The 23932-nt window shown below is 64.3% G+C and overlaps 2 protein-coding genes across 2 annotated transcripts; one reads left to right on the top strand and one right to left on the bottom strand.

Annotated features, from left to right (window-relative positions):
- The first annotated feature begins 755 nt into the window (after positions 1 to 755).
- Positions 756 to 2090, top strand: LOC138735168 (melanocyte protein PMEL-like). Its single transcript, XM_069883072.1, has 3 exons — positions 756 to 1047; positions 1146 to 1233; positions 1928 to 2090. Exons 1-3 carry the CDS (start codon positions 756 to 758, stop codon positions 2088 to 2090), a joined length of 543 nt encoding a protein of 180 aa, XP_069739173.1.
- Positions 2091 to 3670: 1580 nt separating this feature from the next.
- DGKA (diacylglycerol kinase alpha) lies at positions 3671 to 22105 on the bottom strand. Its single transcript, XM_069883066.1, is given in 25 exon segments — positions 3671 to 3861; positions 3961 to 4021; positions 4786 to 4906; positions 5297 to 5471; positions 5560 to 5650; positions 6261 to 6325; positions 6425 to 6585; positions 7411 to 7500; positions 8438 to 8523; positions 9387 to 9461; positions 9572 to 9645; positions 10469 to 10552; positions 10652 to 10750; positions 10836 to 10955; positions 12256 to 12344; positions 14127 to 14244; positions 14328 to 14369; positions 14371 to 14447; positions 15325 to 15414; positions 16432 to 16467; positions 16572 to 16652; positions 17940 to 18051; positions 18152 to 18204; positions 19685 to 19749; positions 22073 to 22105. Coding segments are annotated over 24 exon segments (2157 nt in total). The 5' UTR covers positions 19743 to 19749; positions 22073 to 22105; the 3' UTR covers positions 3671 to 3762.
- Positions 22106 to 23932: the final 1827 nt, after the last annotated feature.

Here is a 23932-nt window from a genome sequence, read left to right as displayed (position 1 = left end):
GATGGGATGGGATGGGATGGGATGGGATGGGATGGGATGGAGAGGATGGGATGGGATGGGATGATGTGTGAGTGGTGAGGACCTGGGGATGGGATGGAGAGGATGGGATGGAGAGGATGGGATAGAGAGAATGGGATAGAGAGAATGGGATAGAGAGAATGGGATGGGATGGGATGGGATGGGATGGGATGGGATGGGATGGAGAGAATGGGATGGAGAGAAGGGGATGGGATAGAGAGGATGGGATGGGATGGGATGGGATGACGTGTGAGTGGTGAGGACCTGGGGATGGGATGGAGAGGATGGGATGGAGAGGATGGGATGGGATAGAGAGGATGGGATGGGATGGGGAAGATGGGATAGAGAGAATGGGATGGGATGGAGAGAATGGGATAGAGAGGATGGGATGGGATGGGGACGATAGGATGTGTGAGTGGTGAGGACCTGGGGATGGGATGGAGAGGATGGGATAGAGAGAATAGGATAGAGAGAATGGGATGGGATGGGATGGGGAGAATGGGATAGAGAGGATGGGATGGGATGATGTGTGAGTGGTGAGGACCTGAGGATGGGATGGAGAGGATGGGATAGAGAGAATGGGATAGAGAGGATGGGATGGGATGACATGTGAGTGGTGAGGACCTGGGGATGGGATGGAGAGGATAGGATGGGGTAGGATGACGTGTAAGTGGAGGTGAGGACCTGGGGATGGGATGGAATGGATGGGCTGGAGAGAAAGGCATAGAGAGAACGGGATGGGGAGTAGAGGATGGGATGACGTGCGAGTGGAGGTGAGGACGTGGGGCTGGGACGGGAGCCGTGGGGGCCTGACGGTTGGCCGCAGCCTGCCCGAGGAGGTGTGCACGGTGGTGTCGGACGCCGAGTGCCAGACGGCGCAGTCGCAGTCGTGCTCGGCGGTGGCACCGGGCGCCGGCTGCCAGCTCGTCCTGCGCCAGGACTTCAACCAGTCGGGGCTCTACTGCCTCAACGTCTCCTTGGCCAACGGCAACGGGCTGGCCGTGGCCAGCACCCGCGTCACCGTGGGAGGTGGGTGCAGGGCTGGGGGTATACGGGGAGGTAGGGGGGTGCTGGGGGGGGGTGGGGGGGTGCTGGGGGGGGTGGTGCTGAGGTGCCTCTGCCCGCAGGTACCGACCCGGCTGTTGGGGGCACCACGTTGCTCGTGGGGCTGGTGCTCATCGCCGCCGCCCTGGGGGTCGCTGCCTTCACCTACAGGTGGGGCTGGGGGGCACCAGGGGGCTGGGGGGGGGGGGCACCGTGGGGCTGGGGGGGGGGAGATGGCATGATTGAGGGGGGCGCTGTGGGGCTCAGGGGAGATTGGGGAGGGGGGTTGGAGGACACCATGGGGCTGGGGGGGTGGGAGGAGATGGAGCTGGGGGGAGATGGCATGGGTGGGGGGGGCACCAGGGGGCTGGGGGGAGATTGGGGGAGGGGTTTGGAGGGCACTGTGGGGCTGGGGGGGAGATGACAAAGTTGGGGGGCCAGCATGGGGCTGGGGGGGGCGCTCACAGTGGGGTTGAGGGGAGCAGCGTGGGGCTGGGGGCAGATGGTGAGGTTGAGGGGGGCATCGTGGGGCTGGATGGGGGGGTCACAGTGGGGCTAGGGGGGAGATGACATGGTTGGGAGGCCTCTTTGGGGCTGGGAGGGGTCGCAGTGGGGTTGGGGGGAGATGATGGGGTTGGGGGGGGCATCATGGAATTGAGGGGAGCACCGTGGGGCTGGGGAGGGGAGATGGCATGGATGGGGGGGGCACCATGGGGTTGTTGGAGGGGGTCACACTGGGATTGGGGGGGCACCATGGGGCTGGAGGGAGAGGTTGGGGGGCCTCTTTGGGGTTGGGGGGGGGGGTCACCACAGCCCAGCGCTCACCCTCTTGTCTCCCCCCCCCCCCACCTTCCTCAATCTGCAGGCGCGTCAAGTACCACCCGCTGCTGGTGTCGCCCCCCCCGGCCCCCCAGCCCCGCTCCTGGCTGCCCCCCAGCTCCACGCTGCGCGTCCTGCTCCGCCAGGCCTTCCGCAAGCCCCTCAGCAGCGAGAGCAGGCCCCTGCTACCCCCCCCCAACACCGCCTAGGGGCCCCCCCAGCCCCGGCCTCGCTCCCCCTACCATTAAAGGCTCAGCTCAGCCCCTGCCTCCGCCTGGGTCTGTGTTTTGAGGGGGTTTTGGGGTGTCAAGGAGGGGGTTGGGGGAGCTGAGAGAGGGTGGGGGGGTGCTGAGAGGGGTTTTGGGGTGCCAAGGGGGGGTTTTGGGGTGTCAAGGGGGGGCTTGGAGGAGCTGAGAGAGGGTGTGGGGGTGCTGAGAGGGGTTTGGGGGTGTCAAGAAGGGGAATTGGGGTATCAAGGGGAAGTGTGGGGGTGTCAAGTGGGGGTGTGGGTGTGCTGAGAGGGGTTTGGGGGTGCTGAGAGGGGTTTGGGGGTGCCAAGAGGGTGTGTGGGGGTGCTAAGAGGGGGTGTGGGGGTGCTAAGAGGGGGAATTGGGGTGTCAAGGGGAGGTGTGGGGGTGTCAAGGGGGGGGTTGGGGGTGCTGAGAGGGGTTTGGGGGTGCCAAGAAGGGGAATTGGAGTATCAAGGGGAGGTGTGGGGGTGTCAAGGGGGGGTTTGGGGGTGCCAAGGGGGAGGTGTGGGGGTGCTGAGAAGGGTTTTGGGGCGCTGAGAGGGGTTTGGGGGTGCCAAGTAGGGGAATTGGGGTATCAAGGGGAGGTGTGGGGGTGTCAAGGGGAGGGGTTGGGTGTGCTGAGAGGGGTTTGGGGGTGCCAAGGGGGGGTTTTGGGGGAGCTGAGAGAGGGTGGGGGGGTGCGGAGAGGGGTTTGGGGGTGCTGAGAGGGGGTTTGGGGCTGCTGAGAGGGGGTTTGGGGTATCAAGGGGGGGTTTGGGGGTGCTGAGAGGGGTTTTCGGGCGCTGAGAGGGGTTTGGGGGTGCCAAGAAGGGGAATTGGAGTATCAAGGGGAAGTGTGGGGGTGTCAAGTGGGGGTGTGGGTGTGCTGAGAGGGGTTTTGGGGTGCCAAGAGGGTGTGTGGGGTGCTAAGAGGGGGTGTGGGGATGCTAAGAGGGGGTGTGGGGGTGCTAAGAGGGGGAATTGGGGTGTCAAGGGGAGGTATGGGGGTGTCAAGGGGGGGGTGGGTGTGCTGAGAGGGGATATGGGGGTGCTGAGAAGGGGAATTGGGGTATCAAGGGGAGGTGTGGGGGTGTCAAAGGGGGGTTGGGGGTGCCAAGGGGGAGGTGTGGGGGTGCTGAGAAGGGTTTTGGGGTGCTGAGAGGGGTTTGGGGGTGCCAAGTAGGGGAATTGGGGTATCAAGGGGAGGTGTGGGGGTGTCAAGGGGAGGGGTTGGGTGTGCTGAGAGGGGGTTGGGGGTGCCAAGGGGGGGGTGTGGGGGTGCTGAGAGGGATTTTGGGGTGCCAAGAGGGGTTTGGGGGTGCTGGCGGGGGGGGGGGGACCCACACTCAGTACAACCAGCACCTGTCCCACCACCAGCTTTATTACTGCGAGAGGCACTTGAAATGGGGGGGGGGCAATAAACCGGGGGCAGGGGGCAATAAATTGCAGGAGGGGGCAATAAATAGGGAGGGGGGGGCTTGCACAGCCTCCCCCCCCCCCCACCCCCCAGCACAGGGTGTTGGGGGGCAGAGCTGCACCCGCTGCTGCTGGGGACACACGGGGAGGGGGTTTGGTCCGTGTCCTCTGTGTGGGGGCAGCTTGAAGTTTGGGGGGGGGCTCCCCAATTCCTTCCCCCCCCACCTCGGGCCCCTCAGATCTCGGGGGGGCCCTTCTTGAGGCCGAAAAAGCCGGAGGAGCAGGGGGGCGCAGCCATGAGCATCGGCGCCTGGTTCTTGTGGGTGATCCTGATCTGCAAGAGAGAGGTTGGGGGGGGGGGACACGGACACCCTGGGGGGGTCCCCAATACCCTGAGAGGGTCCCCAATGCCCTGGAGGGGGGGTCCAGGTACCGTGCAGGGCGGCTGCATCCAGGGCTCCCCATCGACCTGCATGGGCAGCGGCTTCAGCGTCCTGCAAAGATCATGGAACCAGGGGATGGGTCGGGTTGGAAGGGACCTCAAAGCTCATCCAGGTCCAACCAGGGACACCTCCCACTGGATCAGGGGCTCCAAGCCCCATCCAACCTCACCTCGAACCCCTCCAGGGATGGGGCAGCCACCACTGCTCTGGGCAACCTGGGCCAGGGCCTCCCCACCCTCCCAGGAGAACATTTCACCCTAAGATCTCATCTCAATCTCTGCTCTTTCAGCTCAAAACCCTCCTCCCTTGTCCTCTCCCTGGTCAAGAGCCCCTCCGCAGCCTTCCTGGAGCTCCTTTCAATGCTAGAAGCTGCTCTAAGGTCTCCCCTCAGCCTCCTCTTCTCCAGGCTAAACCCCCCCAGCTCTCTCAGCCGCTCCTCTTCTTCTCCAGCCCCCTCCCCAGCTTCCTTGCTCTTCTCTGGACTCGCTCCAGAGCCTCAACATCCTTCTTGTGGGGAGGGCCCAGAACTGACCCCAGGATTCGAGGAGCGGTCTCCCCAGGGCCGAGGCCAGAGGGAGAAGAACCTCCCTGGCCCTGCTGGCCACGCCGGGTCTGATCCAAGCCAAGATGCCCTTGGCCTTCTTGGCCACCTGGGCCCCTGCTGGCTCCTGTTCAACCAACACCCCCAGGTCCTTCTCCTCCAGGCACTTTCCAGCCAGACTTCTCCTAGGCTGGAGCTGCTCAGGGTTGTTGTGCCCCAAGGGCAGGACCCATCAATCCCCCCCCACCCCCGAGTCCCGCTGCCCCCTCCTCACCGCAGGGTGATCTCGGAGCAGGTCGCCAGCCGCTTGCCAGCGCTCTTCAGCCCCGTGTAGATCTGCCCCATCTCCAGGACCCCCTCCAGCCCCACCACCTCCAGCCGCCCGTCGCTCACGTCTGGAGATGCAGGAATCATAGAATCATGGAATCACCAGGTTGGAAGAGACCCACAGGATCATCGAGTCCAACCATTCCCATCAATCACTAACCCATGTCCCTCAGCACCTCATCCACCCGGCCCTTAAACCCCTCCAGGGAAGGGGACTCAACCCCCTCCCTGGGCAGCCTCGGACACTGCCCAATGACCCTTTCCATGAAAAATTTTTTCCTGATGTCCAGCCTGAGCCTCCCCTGGTGGAGCTTGAGGCCATTCCCTCTCGTCCTGTCCCCTGGCCCTTGGGAGAAGAGCCCAGCTCCCTCCTCTCCACAACCTCCTCTCCGGAAGAAACAGGAGGATGGGGGCGTTACGGGGAGGATGGGGAACGCTGGGGAGGGGGCTTCACCCACCTTGCACGCAGTTCTTGAGGGTCTCGGGGTCGGTGATGGCCCCTGTCGTCTTCGTGGGGTCCCCGGGCACCCGCTTGGTCTCGCCCCACAGGTTGGAGCCTCCGTGGGTGCTGGGGATGTTGAGGATCGCCAACCCTTCCAAGGTCCCGCTGAGCTCCAGGGGGGTCCCGCAGCACTGGGGGGGGTGTGTGTGTGTGTCACGGGAGGGTTATGGGGGGTTATGGGGGTGCAGAGCCTGGACAAGGTTTGGGGGGCCCCCTCACCTCCACGCTCAGACACTCCTTGAGCTTCTTGCAGGTGGCAAAGAGCGACTCGGAGGTGGCGAATTCGAGGTACCAGAGCTTGTTCTTCATCCTGGGGCGGGGGGGGTGGAGACATGGATTAGGGGGTGCAAAGGGATTGGGGGGGGGGGAATGGGAAGACCAGAAGGGACATGGAGGGGTTGGGGGGACATGGATTGGGGACACAAGGGGATTTGGGGGACTTTGAGGGACTGGGGGGACATGGATTGGGGTCACAGAGGGATTCGGGGGGACACTGGGGGATTTGGGGGGAAGGGAGGACATAGATTGGGGGTTTGGGATGACACAGAGGGCTTAGGGGACATGGATTGGGGGGACACAGAGGGATTTGGGGGGACACTGAGGGGTTGGGGGATGTGGACTGGGGACACTGAGGGATTTGGGGGGACACTGAGGGACACAAAGGAGTTGGGGGGACACGGAGGGATTGGAGGAACATGGATTGGGGGGACTCAGAGGGATTTGGGGGGACACTGAGGGATCTGGGGGGGTTGGGGGGACACGGATTAGGGGCTTGGGGGGTCACAGAGGGATTTGGGGGGACACTGAGGGGTTTGGGGAGACATGGATTGGGGGGGCACAGAGGGATTTGGAGGGACATGGGGGGATTGCAGGCGACTGGGGACACACGGGGGGGGTTTGGGGGCCCTGTCCCCCCTCACCGGCTGTTGAATTTCTCGGGGTGCTTCTCCCGCATGACGTGGAAGCGATGGGCGATGGAGGCGTCCTGGGGGGGCACAGCGAGAGGGGGGGGCTGGATCTAGCAGGGCATGTCAGGGGGTTCCCCGTGTCTTTCCCCACCCCCCAAAAATCCCCTTCCACGCACCACCCCGACGGAGAAGTAGTTGTTGATGATGTCCTGGGGGACGGGGTCCCCCGCGGTGTCGGGGAGCGCGGGGAGCACCTCCAGCCGCCAGCGATCCAGCAGCACCGGGGTCGCCTCCTCCAGCGCCCGCAGGATGGGGACCAGGTCCTGCCCCGCGTACCCTGCGGGACACGGGGGGGCCCCCAGCAGAACCCAGTCCCATCCATCCATCCATCCATCCATCCATCCATCCATCCATCCATCCATCCATCCATCCTCTCCATCCCACCCAGTCCGCCCCATCCCACTCCCTCCCACCCTCTGCATCCCATCCCCTCTCCTCCCATCCTCTCCGTCCCATTCCATCCCATCACCTCCTCTCCCACCCCATCCCACCTCACCCCTCCCCTCCATCCCATCCTCTGCCTCCCATCCTCTACTCTCCATCCCCTTCCATCCCAACCTCTCCATCCCCTCTCATCCTCTTCCATCCACTCCTCTCCTCTCCCATCCCATCTTCTCCATCTCCATCCCATCTCCATCTCCATCCCATCTCCATCCCATCTTCATCTCCATCCCATCTCCATCCCCATCCCATCTCCATCTCATCCTCTCCATCCCATCCCCATCTCCATCCCATCTCCATCCCCATCCCATCTCCATCTCATCCTCTCCATCTCCATCCCATCTCCATCTCCATCCCATCTCCATCTCCATCCCATCTCCATCTCCATCCCATCTCCATCTCCATCCCATCTCCATCTCCATCCCATCTCCATCTCCATCCCATCTCCATCTCATCCTCTCCATTCCATCTCCATCCCATCTCCATCCCATCCTCTCCATCCCATCTCCATCTCCATCTCCATCTCCATCTCCATCTCCATCTCCATCTCCATCTCCATCTCCATCTCCATCTCCATCTCCATCTCCATCTCCATCTCCATCTCCATCTCCATCTCCATCCCCATCCCCATCCCCATCCCCATCCCCATCCCACCTCTCACCTCCCCCCCAGCGCAGGCATCTGGCCAGGTCATTCCCTGTTCCCAGGGGCAGCACGGCCAGGGGGGGGCGGCGGGGAGGGGGGGCTCGGTCTGCAAAGAGAAGTGGGGGGGGGGGGGTCAGGAGGAATCGGGGGGGTGGGGGGGTCCTGGGGGATGAGGGGGGGCCGGGGGCTTGGGAGGTCAGGGGGTTCAGCATGGACAGAGGGGGCTCGGTTTGCAAAGGGGGGGGGGGCTGTGGGGGCTCAGGCTGCAAAGAGGGGGGGCCAGGGGGCTCAGTCTGCAAAGAGGGGGGGTCAGGGGGACTTGGGGGGCTCAGGCTGCAAAGAGGGGGGGTCAGGGGGGCTAGGAGGGCTCTGTCTGCAAAGAGGGGGGGTCGGGGGGGCTGTGGGGGCTCAGTCTGCAAAGAGGGGGGGTCGGGGCGGTCAGTCTGCAAAGAAGGGGTGTCAGGGGGGCTTGGGGGGCTCAGGCTGCAAAGAAGGGGGGTCAGGGAGGCTAGGAGGGCTCTGTCTGCAAAGAGGGGGAGTCAGGGGGGCTGGGGGGGCTCAGGCTGCAAAGAGGGGCGTCAGGGGGGCTGGGGGGGCTCTGTCTGCAAAGAGGGGGGGTCAGGGGGGCTGGGGGGGCTCAGGCTGCAAAGAAGGGGGGTCAGGGGGGCTAGGAGGGCTCTGTCTGCAAAGAGGGGGGGTCAGGGGGACTTGGGGGGCTTGGTCTGCAAAGAGGGGGGGTCAGGGAGGCTGGGGGGGCTCAGGCTGCAAAGAGGGGGGTCAGGGGGACTTGGGGGGCTCAGGTTGCAAAGAGGGGGGTCAGGGGGATTTGGGGGGCTTGATCTGCAAAGAGGGGGGGTAAGGGGGGGCTAGGAGGGCTCTGTCTGCAAAGAGTGGGGGTCAGGGGGACTTGGGGGGCTCTGTCTGCAAAGGGTGGGGTTAGGGGAGCTGGGAGTGCTAGGGGGGTTCAGTCTGCAAAGAGGGGGGGTCGGGGGACAGGGGGGGCTCAGTCTGCAAAGAGGGGGGGCCGGGGGGGTCGTTCCCACCGATGGCGTCCAGCACCCAGCCCACGGTGCCGTCCCCTCCGCAAACCAGGATCCGAAAATCCGGCACCTCTCGGAAAAAACGGAGCCTGTGGGGAAGGGGGGGCGGGGAGAATGGGGATGTGACCCCCCCAGTGCCCCCCCAGCTCCCTAGTGCCTCCCAGTACCCCCTCCAGCTCCCTTCTCTGCCCCCCCAGTGCCCCCCCTCAGCTCCCCAGTGCCCCCTTCTCTACCCTCCCAGTGCCTCCCAGTGCCCCGACTGACCCCAGCGTGGGTCCCCAGTGCCCCCTGGCTCCCCACTGCCCCCCTCAGCTCCCCCGTCCCCCCCCCAGTACCCCCTCCAGCTCCCTAGTGCCTCCCAGTGCCCCCCCTCAGCTCCCCTCTCTGCTCCCCCACTGCCCCCCTCAGCTCCCCAGTGCCCCCCAGTACCCCCTCCAGCTCCCCTCTCTGCTCCCCCAGTGCCCCCCCTCAGCTCCCCAGTGCCCCCTTCTCTACCCTCCCAGTGCCTCCCAGTGCCCTGACTGACCCCAGCGTGGGTCCCCAGTGCACCCTGGCTCCCCACTGCCCCCCTCAGCTCCCCAGTGCCCCCCCCGTACCCCCCCCAGCTCCCTAGTGCCTCCCAGTGCCCCCTCCAGCTCCCCTCTCTGCTCCCCAAGTGCCCCCCCTCAGCTCCCCAGTGCCCCCTTCTCTACCCTCCCAGTGCCTCCCAGTGCCCCCACTCACCCCAGCGTGGGTCCCCAGTGCCCCCTGGCTCCCCACTGCCCCCCTCTCTGCCCCCCCCGTACCCCCCCCCAGCTCCCTAGTGCCTCCCAGTACCCCCTCCAGCTCCCCTCTCTGCCCCCCCAGTGCCCCCCCCAGCTCCCCAGTGCCCCCCTCTCTGGCCCTCCAGTGCCTCCCAGTACCCCCCCCAGCTCCCCAGTACCCCCCAGTGCCCCCCAGTTCCCCCACTCACCCCGGCGTGGGCCCCCCCTGCTGCAGGTTGTAGACCTGCCGGGGGTTCAGCAGATACTGGAGCTTGCGCAGCACCCTGGGGGGGGGGGCAGAGAGGAGCTGGGGGGGGCCCTGGGGAGGTTTAGGGGGGGCACCCTTGGTCCCCCTTGCCTTCACCCCCCCCCCCCCTCCTTGCTCCCCCCTCACCTCTCACCCTGCTTCCCCCCACTCTTGGGGTTCACGAAGACGAGCAGCGGGTGGGTGTCGGGCACGGGGCTGATCTGTGGGGTGGGGGGGTCAGGGGGGCTTGGGGGGGGCATAGAGGGATGGGGGGGGCATGGGATTGAGGGGTACAGAGGGATTGGGGGGACACAGGGGATGGGGGGGAGACAGAGGGACTGGGGGGATATGGGAGGATTGGGGGACACGGGGCGACTGGGAGGGATTGGGGGGACACGGAAAGATTGGGGGGCATGAAAAAATTGGGGGGGAACATGGGATTGGGGGGCACTGAGGGATTGGAGGACACGGAAGGATTGGGGGGACGCAGAGGGATTGGGGGGGACATGGATTTGGGGGACATGGAGGGACTGGGGGGTTTTGGGGGGGACAAAAGGGATTGGAGGGATCAGGGGGACACAGAGGGATTTGGGGGACATGGAGGGATTGGGGAGGACATGGGATTTGGGGGACATGGAAGGATTGGGGGGACACAAGGGATTGGGGGGACACGGGTACAGGGGGATTGAGGAGGACATGGGATTTGGGGGGACATTGAGAGTTTGGGGGGGACGTGGACTGGGGACAGAGAATTGGGGGGACAATGAGGGATTTGGGGGACACGGAGGGATTGGGGGGACACGGATAGAGGGGGACACAAGGTATTGGGGGGGACAGTGGGGTACAGGGGGTTTGGGGAAGATATAGGATTTGGGGGGACACTGAGAGATGGGGGGAGGTGGACTAGGGGCCAGAGAATTGGGGGGCAATGAGGGGATTGGGGAGGATTTGAGGGGATTGGGTGGGATTGAGGGGATGCAGAAGGACTGGGGGACGTGGGGCCATCAGGGGATTGGGGGGGGGACATGGGGGGGGACCCCTCACCCGCAGCGCTTGCCCCTCGGGGGTGGTGAAGAGTTGGGGGGTCTCGTCCGTCCCGCTGCCGTCCCGCTGGCTGTCCTGCCTCTCCTGCCGGCACCCCAAGATGAATTGGGGGGGGGGGGGGGGCCCGGGAGGTAGAAGGGGGGGTGCTGCAGCACCCAGGGACCCCCCCGTACCCCAACTCACCAGCAGGACGGGGCAGATGGAGGCGGGGGGCAGGACGTGGTCCCGCAGGACCCCGCAGTCGCAGGTTGGGGGGACGAGGGGCTGGCACTCCTCGTGGATCTAGAGGGGGGTGCAGAGAGGGGTGAGGAGCTGGGGGGGGGGAAGGGGTGGGGTAAGGGGGCTGGGGGGGGTCGGACACCCCCACCTTGAGGTGGCACCAGACGCAGCGCAGCCCCGTCAGGCTCTGGAAGCTGCGGATCCTCCGCTGGCACCGCTCGCAGCGGGCGGCATCGCAGCCCCCCGGCACCCACACGTGCGCCTGGACCTGGGTGGGACCCCGTCACCCCCCTGGCACCCCCCCCAGCACCTCCCATCAACCCCCCCCCAGCACCCCCTGTCACCCCCCAGCAACCCTCTGTCACCCTACCGTCACTCCTCAGCATCCCCTATCACCCCCTCATCACCATCACCCCCCCATCACCCCATGTCATCCCCCCCAACCCTCTGTCACCTCCCTGTCACCACTCCAGCCCCCCATCACCCCCTTGTCACCCCCCAGCAACCCCCATCACCCCCTGTCACCCCCCATCGCTCCCTTGTCACCCCCCAGTACCCCCTATCACCCCCTCATCACCCCCCATCACCCCCCTGTAACCCCATGTCATCCCCCCCCAACCCTGTGTCACCTCCCTGTCACCACTCCAGCCCCCCATCACCCCCTTGTCACCCCCTAGCAAGCCCCATCACCCCCTGTCACCCCCCCATCACTCCCTTGTCACCCCCCATCACCCCCTGTCACCCCCCCATCACTCTCTTGTCACCCCCCATTACCCCCTATCACCCCCTCATCACCCCCCTGTCAGCCCATGTCATCCCCCCCCAAACCTCTGTCACCTCCCTGTCACCACTCCACCCCCCCAGCATCCCCCATCACCCCCTGTCACCCCCCCATCACTCTCTTGTCACCCCCCATCACTCCCTTGTCACCCCCCAGCACCCCCTGTCACCCCCCCAATCACTCCCCAGCACCCCCTGTCACCCCATGTCATCCCCCCAACCCTATGTCACCTCCTTGTCACCCCCTCCACCCCCCCAGCACCCCCTGTCACTCCCTTGTCACCCCCACCCCCACCTGTCACCCCCCATCACCCAGTGCCACCCCCCATATTACCCCCCTGCATTCCCCATCATAACCCCCTTCACCCCATGTCACCCCCCCCAGACCCTCTGTCACCTCCCTGTCCCCCCCAGCACCCCAGATCACCCCCTTTCACCCCCCCAGCACCCTGTGTCACCCCCTATCACCCCATGTCACCCCTCTAGACCCTCTGTCACCTCCCTGTCACCCCCCCCCCCCCCCAAACCCCGTGTCAGACAGACAGGTGGACGAATGGGAGGATGGACAGACTGATGGACACACAGGTGGTCGGACAGACGGATGGACGGACAGACAGGCAGTCGGTCAGAGAGGCGGGTGGACGGACAAGCAGTTGGATGGGTGGGTGGACGGACAGACAGACGGGTGGACGGACGGACGGATGGATGGATGGACAGACGGATGGATGGACAGACGGATGGACAGATGGACAGACGGATGGACGGACGGACGGCCGCGGGGCACTCACGCCGGCCTCGCGGCGGGACTTGGCGTAGGTGCTGATGCAGCTGGGGGGGGCGCGGCGGGCGCAGCGCTCGTGCACCGTGAACCTGCACACTGCGGGGGGGTGGGGGGGGGGGGCAGCACAGCTGGAGGAGGAGGGAGCGGGGGGGGCACCTCCCGCAACAGCTGGATCCGAGCAGCTCCCCCCACCCAACAGCCCGACCCCATCCCGAATCCAACCCCAGCCCCCCGGTCTGTGTCCCCCCGCTCTCATCTTCATCCCATCCCAACCTCATCCCCATCCTTGTCCCCATCCTTGTCCTCATCCCATCCCAACCTCATCCCTATCCTTGTCCCCATCCCTGTCCCCATCCCATCCCAACCTCATCCCCATCCTTGTCCCCATCCTTGTCCTCATCCCATCCCAACCTCATCCCTATCCTTGTCTCCATCCCTGTCCCCATCCCATCCCAACCTCATTCCTATCTTTGTACCCATCCCATCCCTGTCCTCATCCCATCCCAACCTCATCCCTGTGCTTGTCCCCATCCCATTCCAACCTCATCCCCATCCCTGTCCCCATCCCATCACAAACTCATCCCTACCCTTGTCCCCATCCCATCCCCGTCCTTGTCTCCATCCTATTGCCATCCCATCCACACCCTCACCCCTGTCCCATTCTCCTTCCCATTCCCAGCCCAGCCCACTCCATCCCCAATCCTATTCCCACCCCCATCCCATCCCCATCCCATTCCCATTCCCCTCACCTGTGCAGTGCAGCCCCTGCTTTCACAGCCCCACTAGGAGCCCCCGGCAGAACATCTCGTTCCCATTCCTATTCTCATCCCATTCCCATCCCAACTCCATCCCCAATCCTATTCTCATCCCATTCCCATCCCAACTCCATCCCCATTCCTAGTCTCATCCCATTCCCATCCCAACTCCATCCCCATTCCTATTCTCATCCCATTCCCATCCCAACTCCATCCCCATTCCTATTCTCATCCCATTCCCATCCCAACTCCATCCCCATTCCTATTCTCATCCCATTCCCATCCCAACTCCATCCCCATTCCTATTCTCATCCCATTCCTACCCCATCCCCATTCCCATCCCAACTCCATCCCCATTCCTATTCTCATCCCATTCCTACCTCATCCCCATTCCCATCCCAACTCCATCCCCATTCCTATTCTCATCCCATTCCCATCCCCATTCCTATTCTCATCCCAACTCCATCCCCATTCCTATTTCCATCCCAACTCCATCTCCATTCCTATTCTCATCCCATTCCCATCCCAACTCCATCCCCATTCTTATTCTCATCCCAATTCCATCCCCACTCCTATTCCCATCCCAATTCCATCTCCATTCCTATTCCCATCCCAACTCCATCCCCATTCCTATTCCCATCCCAACTCCATCCCCATTCCTATTCCCATCCCAACTCCATCTCCATTCCTATTCCCATCCCAACTCCATCCCCATTCCTATTCCCATCCCAACTCCATCTCCATTCCTATTCCCATCCCAACTCCATCTCCATTCCTATTCTCATCCCAACTCCATCCCCATTCCTATTCCCATCCCAACTCCATCTCCATTCCCATTCCCATCCCAACTCCATCTCCATTCCTATTCCCATCCCAACTCCATCTCCATTCCTATTCTCACCCCATCCCAACCCCATCCCATTCCCATCCCAACTCCATCTCCATTCCTGTTCTCATCCCATTCCTACCCCATCCCCATTCCCATCCCAACTCCATCCCAACTCCATCCCCATTCCTATTCTCATCCCAACTCCATCCCATTCCTATTCTCATCCCATCCCAACCCCATCCCATCCCAATCCCATTCCCATTCCCAATCCCAATCCCAATCCCAATCCCTCACCGGTGCAGCGCAGCCCCTGTTTCCGCAGCCCCACCAGGAGCCCCCGGCAGAGGTTGCAGAACGCGGGGCGGCTGAACTGCTTGAGGCGCCACAGGTGCTGCCCGTCCTCCTTCAGGTGCTGCAGGTAGAGGGGGGGTGTGTGTGTCAGATTTTGGGGGGGTGGTGGGGTGTCCAGGTGTAACCCCCCCATCCTGAACTCACCGTCTCCATCCCCAGCAGCACCAGCAGCGGCACCGCCGTGACCACCCCCCCGCAGCCACTCGCCCAGGGTCACCGTCCCGCTGCCGTCTGCATCCACCTCCCGCATCAGCTCCTGCAGATCTGGGGGGGCACGGGGGGGTGGGGGGGGTCAGAAGTGGGGGGGGGGGGGCTTTGGGGGGGGGGACAGGATCAGTAAAGGGGTGTGGGGGCTTGGGGGGGGACAGGGATCAGTAATGGGGTGTGGGGGCTTGGGGGGGGGGACAGGGATCAGCAATGGGGTGTGGGGGCTTGGGGGAGGACAGGGATAAGGGGCACAGGGGATATTGGGGGGACACAGGGATTTGGGGGGGACACATGGGAATTCAGGAGGGACGGATCAGCCATGGGATGGGGGGACTGGTGGGGGGGTAGGGATGGGGCACAGGGGATTGGGGGGGACACAGGGGCTGAGGGGGCGACGTGGGAATTGGGGGGGGGACAGGGATCAGGGGCACAGGGGATTGGGGGGACCACAGGGGCTGAGGTGGGCGACATGGGAATTGGGGGGGGGACAGGGATCAGGGGCACAGGGGATTGGGGGACACACATGGGAATTGAGGGGGCGACGTGGGAATTGAGGGGGAACGGATCAGCCATGGGACATAGGGACTGGGGGGGGGGACACAGGGATTGAGAGTGGAATGTGGGGAATTGGGGGGGGGGGGACAGGATGGGGGGTGACAGGGGAACTGGAGAGGGGGAAGTGGGAATTGGGGGGTATGTGGGAATTTGGGGGGGGGGACAGGGATCAGGGGCACAGGGGATTGGGGGGGGACACGGGGGTTGGGGGAGGACATGGGAATTGGGGACAGGATGGGACATGGGGTTTGGGGGGGCACAGGGAGTTGGGGGGGACAGGGGTTTCAGGCACAGGACGTGGAGATTGGGGGTACAGGGTTGGTTTTCTTTTTGGGGGGGGGGTTGTGGGTCTGGGGGGGGGGCGCTGCCCCTCACTCACCGGCCCGCAGCTCGGTGACGTCCCAGTCCAGGTACTGGGCCACCCGCACCATCTGGGTGATGATGCGCTCCACCTCCTGGGGGGGGGCAGCTGCCGACACTGACCCCCCCAAAAGCACCCCCACCCCAAAAAAAAGCCCCTCCTCCAGTCCCCCTTCCATTCTATAGCCCCGCCCAAAGCCCCCTCCCCTCCACAGCCCCTAGCCTCCCCATAGCCCCCCCCTCCACAGCCCCCCCATAGACCCCTATAGGCCCCTCCTCTCCACAGCCCCCCACAGCCCCCCCACCGCCCCCCAAAGCCCCCTCCCCTCCATAGCCCCCCCAAAGCCCCATCATAGACCCCCCAAAGCCCCTCCCCTCCATAGCCCCCCCATAGACCCCTCATAGACTCCCCCGAAGCCCCTCCCCAGCCCCCCTCATAGTCCCCCCCATAGCCCCCTCATAGACCCCCCATAGCCCCCTCCCCTCCATAGCCCTCCCATAGCCCCCCAAAGCCCCCTCCCCTCCACAGCCCCCCCATAGCCCCCTCCATAACCCCCTATAGACCCCTCCTCTCCATAGCCCCCCCAGCCCCCCACCCCAAGCCCCCACCCCTCCATAGCCCCCTCATAGACCCCCCAAAGCCCCCTCCCCTCCCCAGCCCCCATAGCCCCCTCCATAGCCCCCCCATAGCCCCCTCCCCTCCACAGCCCCCCCACAGACCCTTCCATAACCCCCCCATAGCCCCCTTCTCTCCACACCCCCCTAGCCCCACAAAGCCCCCTCCCCTCCATAGGCCCCCCATAGCCCCCCCATAGCCCCCCAAAGCCCCCTCCCCTCCACAGCTCCCCCATAGCCCCCTCCATAACCCCCCCACCCCCCCCAAAGCCCCCTCCCCTCCATAGCCCCCCCATAGCCCCCTCACAGACCCCCCAAAGCCCCCTCCCCTCCCCAGCCCCCCCATAGCCCCCTCCATAACCCCCCTCTAGCCCCATCCCCCAGCCCCTCCACCCCCCCAGTAACCCCCATGCTCACTCCACGCCCCCCAATTCCCAGCAACCCCCCCCCAGACCCCCCCAGACCCCCCCTCAGCCCCCCCCCCCCCAAATCTCACCACACTGTCCAGGACCCCCGTTCCCATCCTTGTCGTACAGTTTGAAAGTGACTGTAGGGGGGGGGACACAGTGGGGAAGGTGACCCCCAGCGCCCCCCCACCCCCCAATCCCCCCTCCCCATAGCCCCCCCCAGGCCCCCCCCAGCCCCCCTCACACTCCAGCTTGTCCTCGGGGCGGCCGCGCTCCAGCAGCGACAGGTAACAGGAGACGTCGTCAATGCAGACCAGGTTGGGGTCTGGGGGGGAAGAAGACCCCCGTGAGAACCCCCCGAGACCCCCAGGAACCCATGGGAACCCCAAGATACCCCCCCCGCCACCCCAAGACCCCTGGACCCCATGGGAACCCCAAGAACCCTGTGAGACCTCCGAGAACCCATGGGAACCTCAGGAGACCCTTATGGGACCCCCAAGAACCCCGTGACACCCCCAAGAACCCCCTTGAGACCCCCAGGAGACTCCATGGGACCCCCAAGAATCCCCTGAGACCCCCAGAAGACTCCATGGGACCCCCGAGAACCCCCTGAGACCTCCAAGAACCCTCTGAGACCCCCCAGACCCCATGGGAACCTCAAGAGACTCCATGGGACCCCCAGGAGACCCCTATGGGACCCCTGGAACCCCGTGTGAGACCCAATAGGATACACTGATACCCCACATGACCCTCAGGAGACCCCCTGAGATGCCCCTGAGACCCCCCTGGGACCCTGAGACCCCTCCTGGGACCCCCAGGGGATCCCTAAGACCCCTAGAAGACCCCTGAGAACCCCCTGGGACCCCCAAGAGACCCCTGGGAACACCAGGAGATCCTTAAGACCCCCAGAAGACCCCCGAGATCCCCAGGAGAACCCCCAGAAGACCCCTGTGATACCCCTGGGACCCCCAGGAGATCCCTAAGACCCCAAGAAAACCCCTGAGACCCCCCCAAGAGATCCCCAGGAGACCCCTGAGACTTCCAAGAGACCCCTGGGACCATCAGGAGATCCTTAAGACCCCCAGAAGACCCCCAAGATCCCCAGGAGAACCCCCAGAAGACCCCTGTGATACCCCTGGGACTCCCAGGAGACCCCTAAGACCCCAAGAAAACCCCTGAGACACCCCCCCCCCGCCAAGAGATCCCCAGAAGACACCTGGGACACCCCTGGGACCCTCAGAAGACCCCTAAGACCCCCTTGTGATCCCCAGGAGACCCCTGGGACCCCCAGAAGATCCCTAAGACCCCCTTGTGATCCCCAGGAGACCCCTGAGAACCCCCTGGGACCCCCAGAAGATCCCTAAGACCCCCTTGTGATCCCCAGGAGACCCCTGAGAACCCCCTGGGACCCCCAGAAGACCCTTAAGACCCCCTTGTGATCCCCAGAAGACCCCTGAGAACCCCCTGGGATCCCCAGAAGGTCTCTAAGACCCCCAGAAGACCCATGCAACACACCCCTGGGACCCTCAGAAGATCCCCAAGGCCCCAAGGAGATCCCCAAGACCCCCAGGAGTTCCCCAAGACCCCCAGGAGACCCCTGCCCCGTCCTCACCAGCAACCGCGCTGCGGAAGGAGGCGAAGAGCTGCTGGCACAGCTCCTCGGGGACCTCCTCGACCTCCAGGTAGGTGCGGAGGAAGAGCCGGAACCCCTCGAGATCCAGAAACTGGGGGGGGCAGAGGAGGGGGGGGGTCAGGGGGCTGCACCCCCCCCCCCCAGGGGGGCTCAGGAGGTACAAGGGAGGGGGGGGGGGGCTGGGGTCTCACCTGGCCCCGAGCGGAGAAATCCTGCAGCACGTCCTGCACCCGGCGGCTGCTGTCTGCAACACGCATGGGGACACCGACACGCACACGCGTGTGCAAAGGCACTGACATGCACGCACACGCGTGTGGAGCTGCCCCCGTGCACGCACACGTGCGTGAAAAGGCACTGACACGCATGCACACGTGTGTGGAGCTGCCCCTGTGCATGCACACGCGTGTGCAAAGGCACCAACACGCCCACGGAGCCGTCCCCATGCATGCAGAAGCACTGACACGCAGGCACGCGTGTGTGCAGAGGCACCAACATGCATGCACATGTGTGTGGAGCTGCCCCCATGCATGCACACGCGTGTGTAGGGGCACTAACATGCACGCAAACGCATGTGAAGCTGCCCCATGCATGCACATGTGTGTGCAGAGGCACCAACATGCACACACGTGTGTGGAGCTGCCCCTGTGCATGCGTGAAAAGGCACTGACATGCATGCACACGCGTGTGGAGCTGCCCCGTGCATGTACATGTGTGTAAAGGCACTGACACGCATGCACACGCATGTGGAGCTGCCCCTGTGCATGCACACATCCATGAAAAGGCACTGACATGCATGCACACGCGTGTGCAAAGGCACCAACATGCATGCACATGCGTGTGAAGCTGCCCCCGTGCATGCACACATCCATGAAAAGGCACTGACATGCATGCACACGCGTGTGCAAAGGCACCAAGATGCACACACACGCATGTGGAGCTGCCCCCATGCATGCACACGCGTGTGTAGAGGCACTAACACGTACACACATGCATGTGGAGCTGCCCCATGCATGCACACGCGTGTGTAGAGGCACTAACACGCACACACACGCATGTGGAGCTGCCCCATGCACGCACACGCGTGTGTATGGGCACTAACACGCACACACATGCATGTGGAACTGCCCCTGTGCATGCGTGAAAAGGCACTGACACGCATGCACATGCGTGTGGAGCTGCCCCATGCACGCACACATCCATGAAAAGGCACTGACATGCATGCACACGCGTGTGCAAAGGCACCAACATGCATGCACATGCATGTGGAGCTGCCCCCATGCATGCACACGCGTGTGTAGAGGCACTAACACGCACACACACGCATGTGGAGCTGCCCCATGCATGCACACGCGTGTGTAGGGGCACTAACACGCACACACACACGTGGAGCTGCCCCCATGCACGCACACGCGTGTGTATGGGCACTAACACGCACACACATGCATGTGGAACTGCCCCTGTGCATGCGTGAAAAGGCACTGACATGCATGCACACGCGTGTGGAGCTGCCCCCACGCACGCACACGCGTGTGCAAAGGCACCAACACGCACACACACATGTGGAGCTGCCCCCGTGCACGCACACGCATGTAGAGCCCCCTCCCCCCATGCTCTCAGGCTTGTGAAGCCAGCCCCACACCCGCACACGCGTGTTCCCCCCCACACGCGTGTTCCCCCGCACGCACACGCGTGTTCCCCCCCACACACGCGTGTTCCCCACTCACATTCCAGGTAGCGCTGCAGGCGGGCGAACTCCGCGGGGTTGAGGCTGCCGCCCTCCATGTTCGAGCTGGGGGGGGGGGGGGGGCACGAAAGCGGGGGGCACAGGGTGTTGGGGGCCCCCCCCTCCCCCAGTACCGGGGGACACGGAGACACACACCCCCCCCCCCCAGGGCTTCTTCCTCCCCGATCCCCACCAGTACGGCCCAGTTCTGCCCCATAGAGCCCGGTTCTACCCCGGTTGTGACCCACAGAGCCCAGTTCTGACCCGGTTCAGCCCCATAGAGCCCAGTTCTGCCCCACAGAGCCCCAGAGAGCCCAGTTCTGCTCCAGTTCAGCCCCACAGAGCCCGGTTCTGCCCCACACAGCCCCATAGAGCCTGGTTCTATTCCAGTTCTGCCCCACACAGCCCCATAGAGCCCGGTTCAGCCCCACATAGCCCAGTTCTGCTCCAGTTCTGCCCCACAGAGCCCGGTTCTGCCCCACACAGCCCCACAGAGCCCGGTTCTGCTCCGGTTCTGACCCACAGAGCCCCACAGAGCCTGGTTCTGCTCCAGCTCAGCCCCATAGAGCCCGGTTCTACCCCAGTTCTGCCCCATAGAGCCCGGTTCTACCCCAGTTCTGCCCCACAGAGCCTGGTTCTGCCCCACACAGCCCCATAGAGCCCGGTTCTGCTCCAGTTCTGCCCCACAGAGCCCGGTTGAGCCCCATAGAGCCCAGTTCTACTCCAGTTCTGCCCCACAGAGCCCCATAGAGCCCGGTTCTCCTCCAGCTCAGCCCCACAGAGCCTGGTTCTGCCCCACACAACCCCACAGAGCCCGGTTCTGCTCCAGTTCTGTCCCACAGAGCCCGGTTGAGCCCCACAGAGCCCGGTTCTGCTCTGATTCTGCCCCAGTTCAGCCCCACACAGCCCCACAGAGCCCAGTTCTACTCCAGTTCTGCCCCACACAGCCCCATAGAGCCCGGTTCTGCTCCAGTTCTGCCCCAGAGAGCCTGGTTCTGCTCCAGTTCAGCCCCACAGAGCCCCATAGAGCCCAGTTCTACTCCAGTTCTGCCCCACACAGCCCGGTTCTACCCCAGTTCTGCCCCACAGAGCCTGGTTCTGCTCCAGTTCTGCCCCATAGAGCCCGGTTCTGCCCCGGTTCTGCCCCCCCCAGCCCCATAGAGCCCGGTTCTGCTCCAGTTCTGCCCCACAGAGCCCGGTTCTGTCCCACACAGTCCAGTTCTGCTCCGGTTCTGAGCCACAGAGCCCCATAGAGCCTGGTTCTGCTCCAGCTCAGCCCCACAGAGCCTGGTTCTGCCCCACAGAGCCCAGTTCTCCCCCACAGAGCCCAGTTCTGCTCCGGTTCTGACCCACAGAGCCCCATAGAGTCTGGTTCTGCCACACAGAGCCCCACACAGCCCAGTTCTGCTCCAGTTCTGCCCCACAGAGCACGGTTCTGCCCCGGTTCAGCCCCACAGAGCCTGGTTCTGCTCCAGCTCAGCCCCACAGAGCCTGGTTCTGCCCCACACAGCCCCATAGAGCCCGGTTCTGCTCCAGTTCTGCCCCACAGAGCCCCATAGAGACCGGTTCTGCCCCGGTTCTGCCCCACAGAGCCCGGTTCTGCTCCGGTTCTGACCCACAGAGCCCCATAGAGCCTGGTTCTGCCCCATAGAGCCTGGTTCTACTCCAGCTCAGCCCCACAGAGCCTGGTTCTGCCCCAAAGAGCCCCACACAGCCCCACAGAGCCCAGTTCTGCTCCAGTTCTGCTCGACATAGCCCAGTTCTGCCCCGGTTCTGCCCCACAGAGCCCCACAGAGCCCGGTTCGGCCCCGGTTCGGCCCCGTTACCGTCCAGCCCTGCCCGGGACTTCCTGGAACGGCCCCGTTCGGCCCGAATCCGCCTCAATTCCACCCCCGACGCCCGGTGCCTCCCGGCCCTGCCCACTGACGGCCCCGGCCCTGCCCCACGGAGCCCGGTTCTATCCCGGTTCTGCCCCATAGAGCCCGGTTCCGCCCCATAGAGCCCGGTTCTATCCCGGTTCTGCCCCATAGAGCGCGGTTCTAGCCCGGTTCTGCCCCATAGAGCGCGGTTCTAGCCCGGTTCTGCCCCATAGAGCGCGGTTCTAGCCCGGTTCTGCCCCATAGAGCGCGGTTCTGCCCCATAGAGCCCGGTTCTGCCCCATAGAGCCCGGTTCTGCCCCATAGAGCCCGGTTCTATCCCGGTTCTGCCCCATAGAGCGCGGTTCTAGCCCGGTTCTGCCCCATAGAGCCCGGTTCTGCCCCATAGAGCCCGGTTCTGCCCCATAGAGCCCGGTTCTATCCCGGTTCTATCCCGGTTCTGCCCCATAGAGCCCGGTTCCGCCCTCCACATCCCACTCCCCCCCTCTCCAGCCCCTCCCGTCCCCTCGTACCCGTGTCCGATCCGGTCCCGGTGACGTCGGGGCGTGGGGGGGTGGGGGGGTGGGTAGGGGGGGGGTGGAGGCGGCACCGGCTGCACGTGAAGAGGGGGGGGGGGGACGAGACGGAACTAGACGGGAAGTCGGGGCTCATTTGCATAGCCACGCCCATTTAGCCTAAGCCACGCCCCCTTCCTCGTGAAGCCACGCCCCCTGAGTAACCGCGCCCATTCATTCATGGCCCCGGGTGTCCCGCGTGAAGCCACGCCCCTTTCAGCCTAAGCCACGCCCCCTTCAGCCTAAGCCACGCCCCCTTCATATCAAACCACGCCCCTTTTGGCCCAGCCCCGCGCCTTAGGGCGAGAGAATCTTCATCAGGTTGGAAGAGACCCACTGGATCATCGAGTCCAACCGTTCCCATCAAATCCCTCAGCACCTCGTCCACCCGGCCCTTAAACCCCTCCAGGGAAGGGGACTCAACCCTGGGTTTCCACATAGAGGTTTTGGGGGTCCTGGGGGGGTCCCTAGAAGGGTTCTGGTGTCCCTAGAGGAGTTCTGGGGTCCCTAGAGGAGTTCTGGGGGGTCTGTAGAGGGATTCTAGGGTCTCTAGAGGGGTTCTGGGCGTCCTAGAGGGGTCCTGGGGTCACTAGAGCAGTTCTAGGGGGTCCTAGAGCGGTCCTGGTGGGCTCCAGAGGGGTTCTGGGCTTCCCCGTAGGGATCCTGGTGTCCCTCGAGGGGTCCTGGGGTCCCTAGAGTGGTTCTAGGGGGTCTTGGGATGCTCCAGAGGGGTCCACGGGGCCCTAGAGGGGTTTTGGGGGCTCGTAGAGGGGTCCTGGGGGACTCTTGAAGAGTTCTGGGGGTCCTAGGTGGGTCCTGGGCTTCCCTATAGGGGTCCTGGGATGTCTAGAGCAGGTGGTCCTAGAGGGGCTTGGCGGGGGTGTTGGTCCTAGAAGAGTCCTGGTGTCCCTATAGGGATTCTTGGGTGCCTAGGATGATTCTAGGAGGTCCTAGAGGGGTTCAGGGAGGTTCTAGAGAGGTTCTGGGGGGTTCTGGGCGTCCTAGAGGAGTCCTGGGGTCACTAGAGCAGTTCTAGGGGGTCCTAGAGCAGTCCTGGAGGGTTCCAGAGGGGTTCTGGGCTTCCCTATAGGGATCCTGGTGTCCCTCGAGGGGTCCTGGGGTCCCTAGAGTGGTTCTAGGGGGTCCTAGAGGGGTCTTGGGGTGCTCCAGAGGGGTCCGCGGGGCCCTAGAGGGGTTTTGGGGACTCGTAGAGGGGTCCTGGGGGACTCTAGAAGAGTTCTGGGGGTCCTAGGTGGGTCCTGGGCTTCCCTATAGGGGTCCTGGGATGTCTAGAGCAGGTGGTCCTAGAGGGGCTTGGAGGGGGTGTTGGTCATAGAGGAGTCCTGGTGTCCCTATAGGGCTTCTTGGGTCCCTAGAATGATTCTAGGAGGTCCTAGAGGGGTTCCGGGAGGTTCTAGAGAGGTTCTGGGGGGCTCCTGGGGGGTTCTGGGCTTCTGCCCTTGGCCTTCTTGGCCCCCTGGGCCCCTGCTGGCTCCTGTTCAACCAACCCCCCCAGGTCCTTCTCCTCCAGGCAGTTTCGAGCCTCACTTCTCCTAGGCTGGAGCCCACGGCCACGCCCCCTACGCCACAAGCCACGCCCCCTCAACGCGAAGCCACGCCCACTGGTAGCTACAATTCCCTTTGCGGGTAGCCCCGCCCCTTCACTAAGCCACGCCCCATCCATCATAGCCACGCCCCCTTCCTGTATGGCCACGCCCCCTCCAACACAGTCCTAATGCATGTGACTCCGCCCCCAGGATAAGCCACGCCCCCAAACACAAGCCACGCCCCCTTCGTGTACCCTAGCCACGCGTAGCC

This window comes from Phaenicophaeus curvirostris, unplaced genomic scaffold (genome assembly GCF_032191515.1).
Source record: "Phaenicophaeus curvirostris isolate KB17595 unplaced genomic scaffold, BPBGC_Pcur_1.0 scaffold_510, whole genome shotgun sequence".
NCBI lineage: Eukaryota > Metazoa > Chordata > Aves > Cuculiformes > Cuculidae > Phaenicophaeus > Phaenicophaeus curvirostris.
The sequence above is the reverse complement of the archived record's forward strand: the minus strand, read 5'-3'. Positions and strand labels throughout refer to the sequence as shown.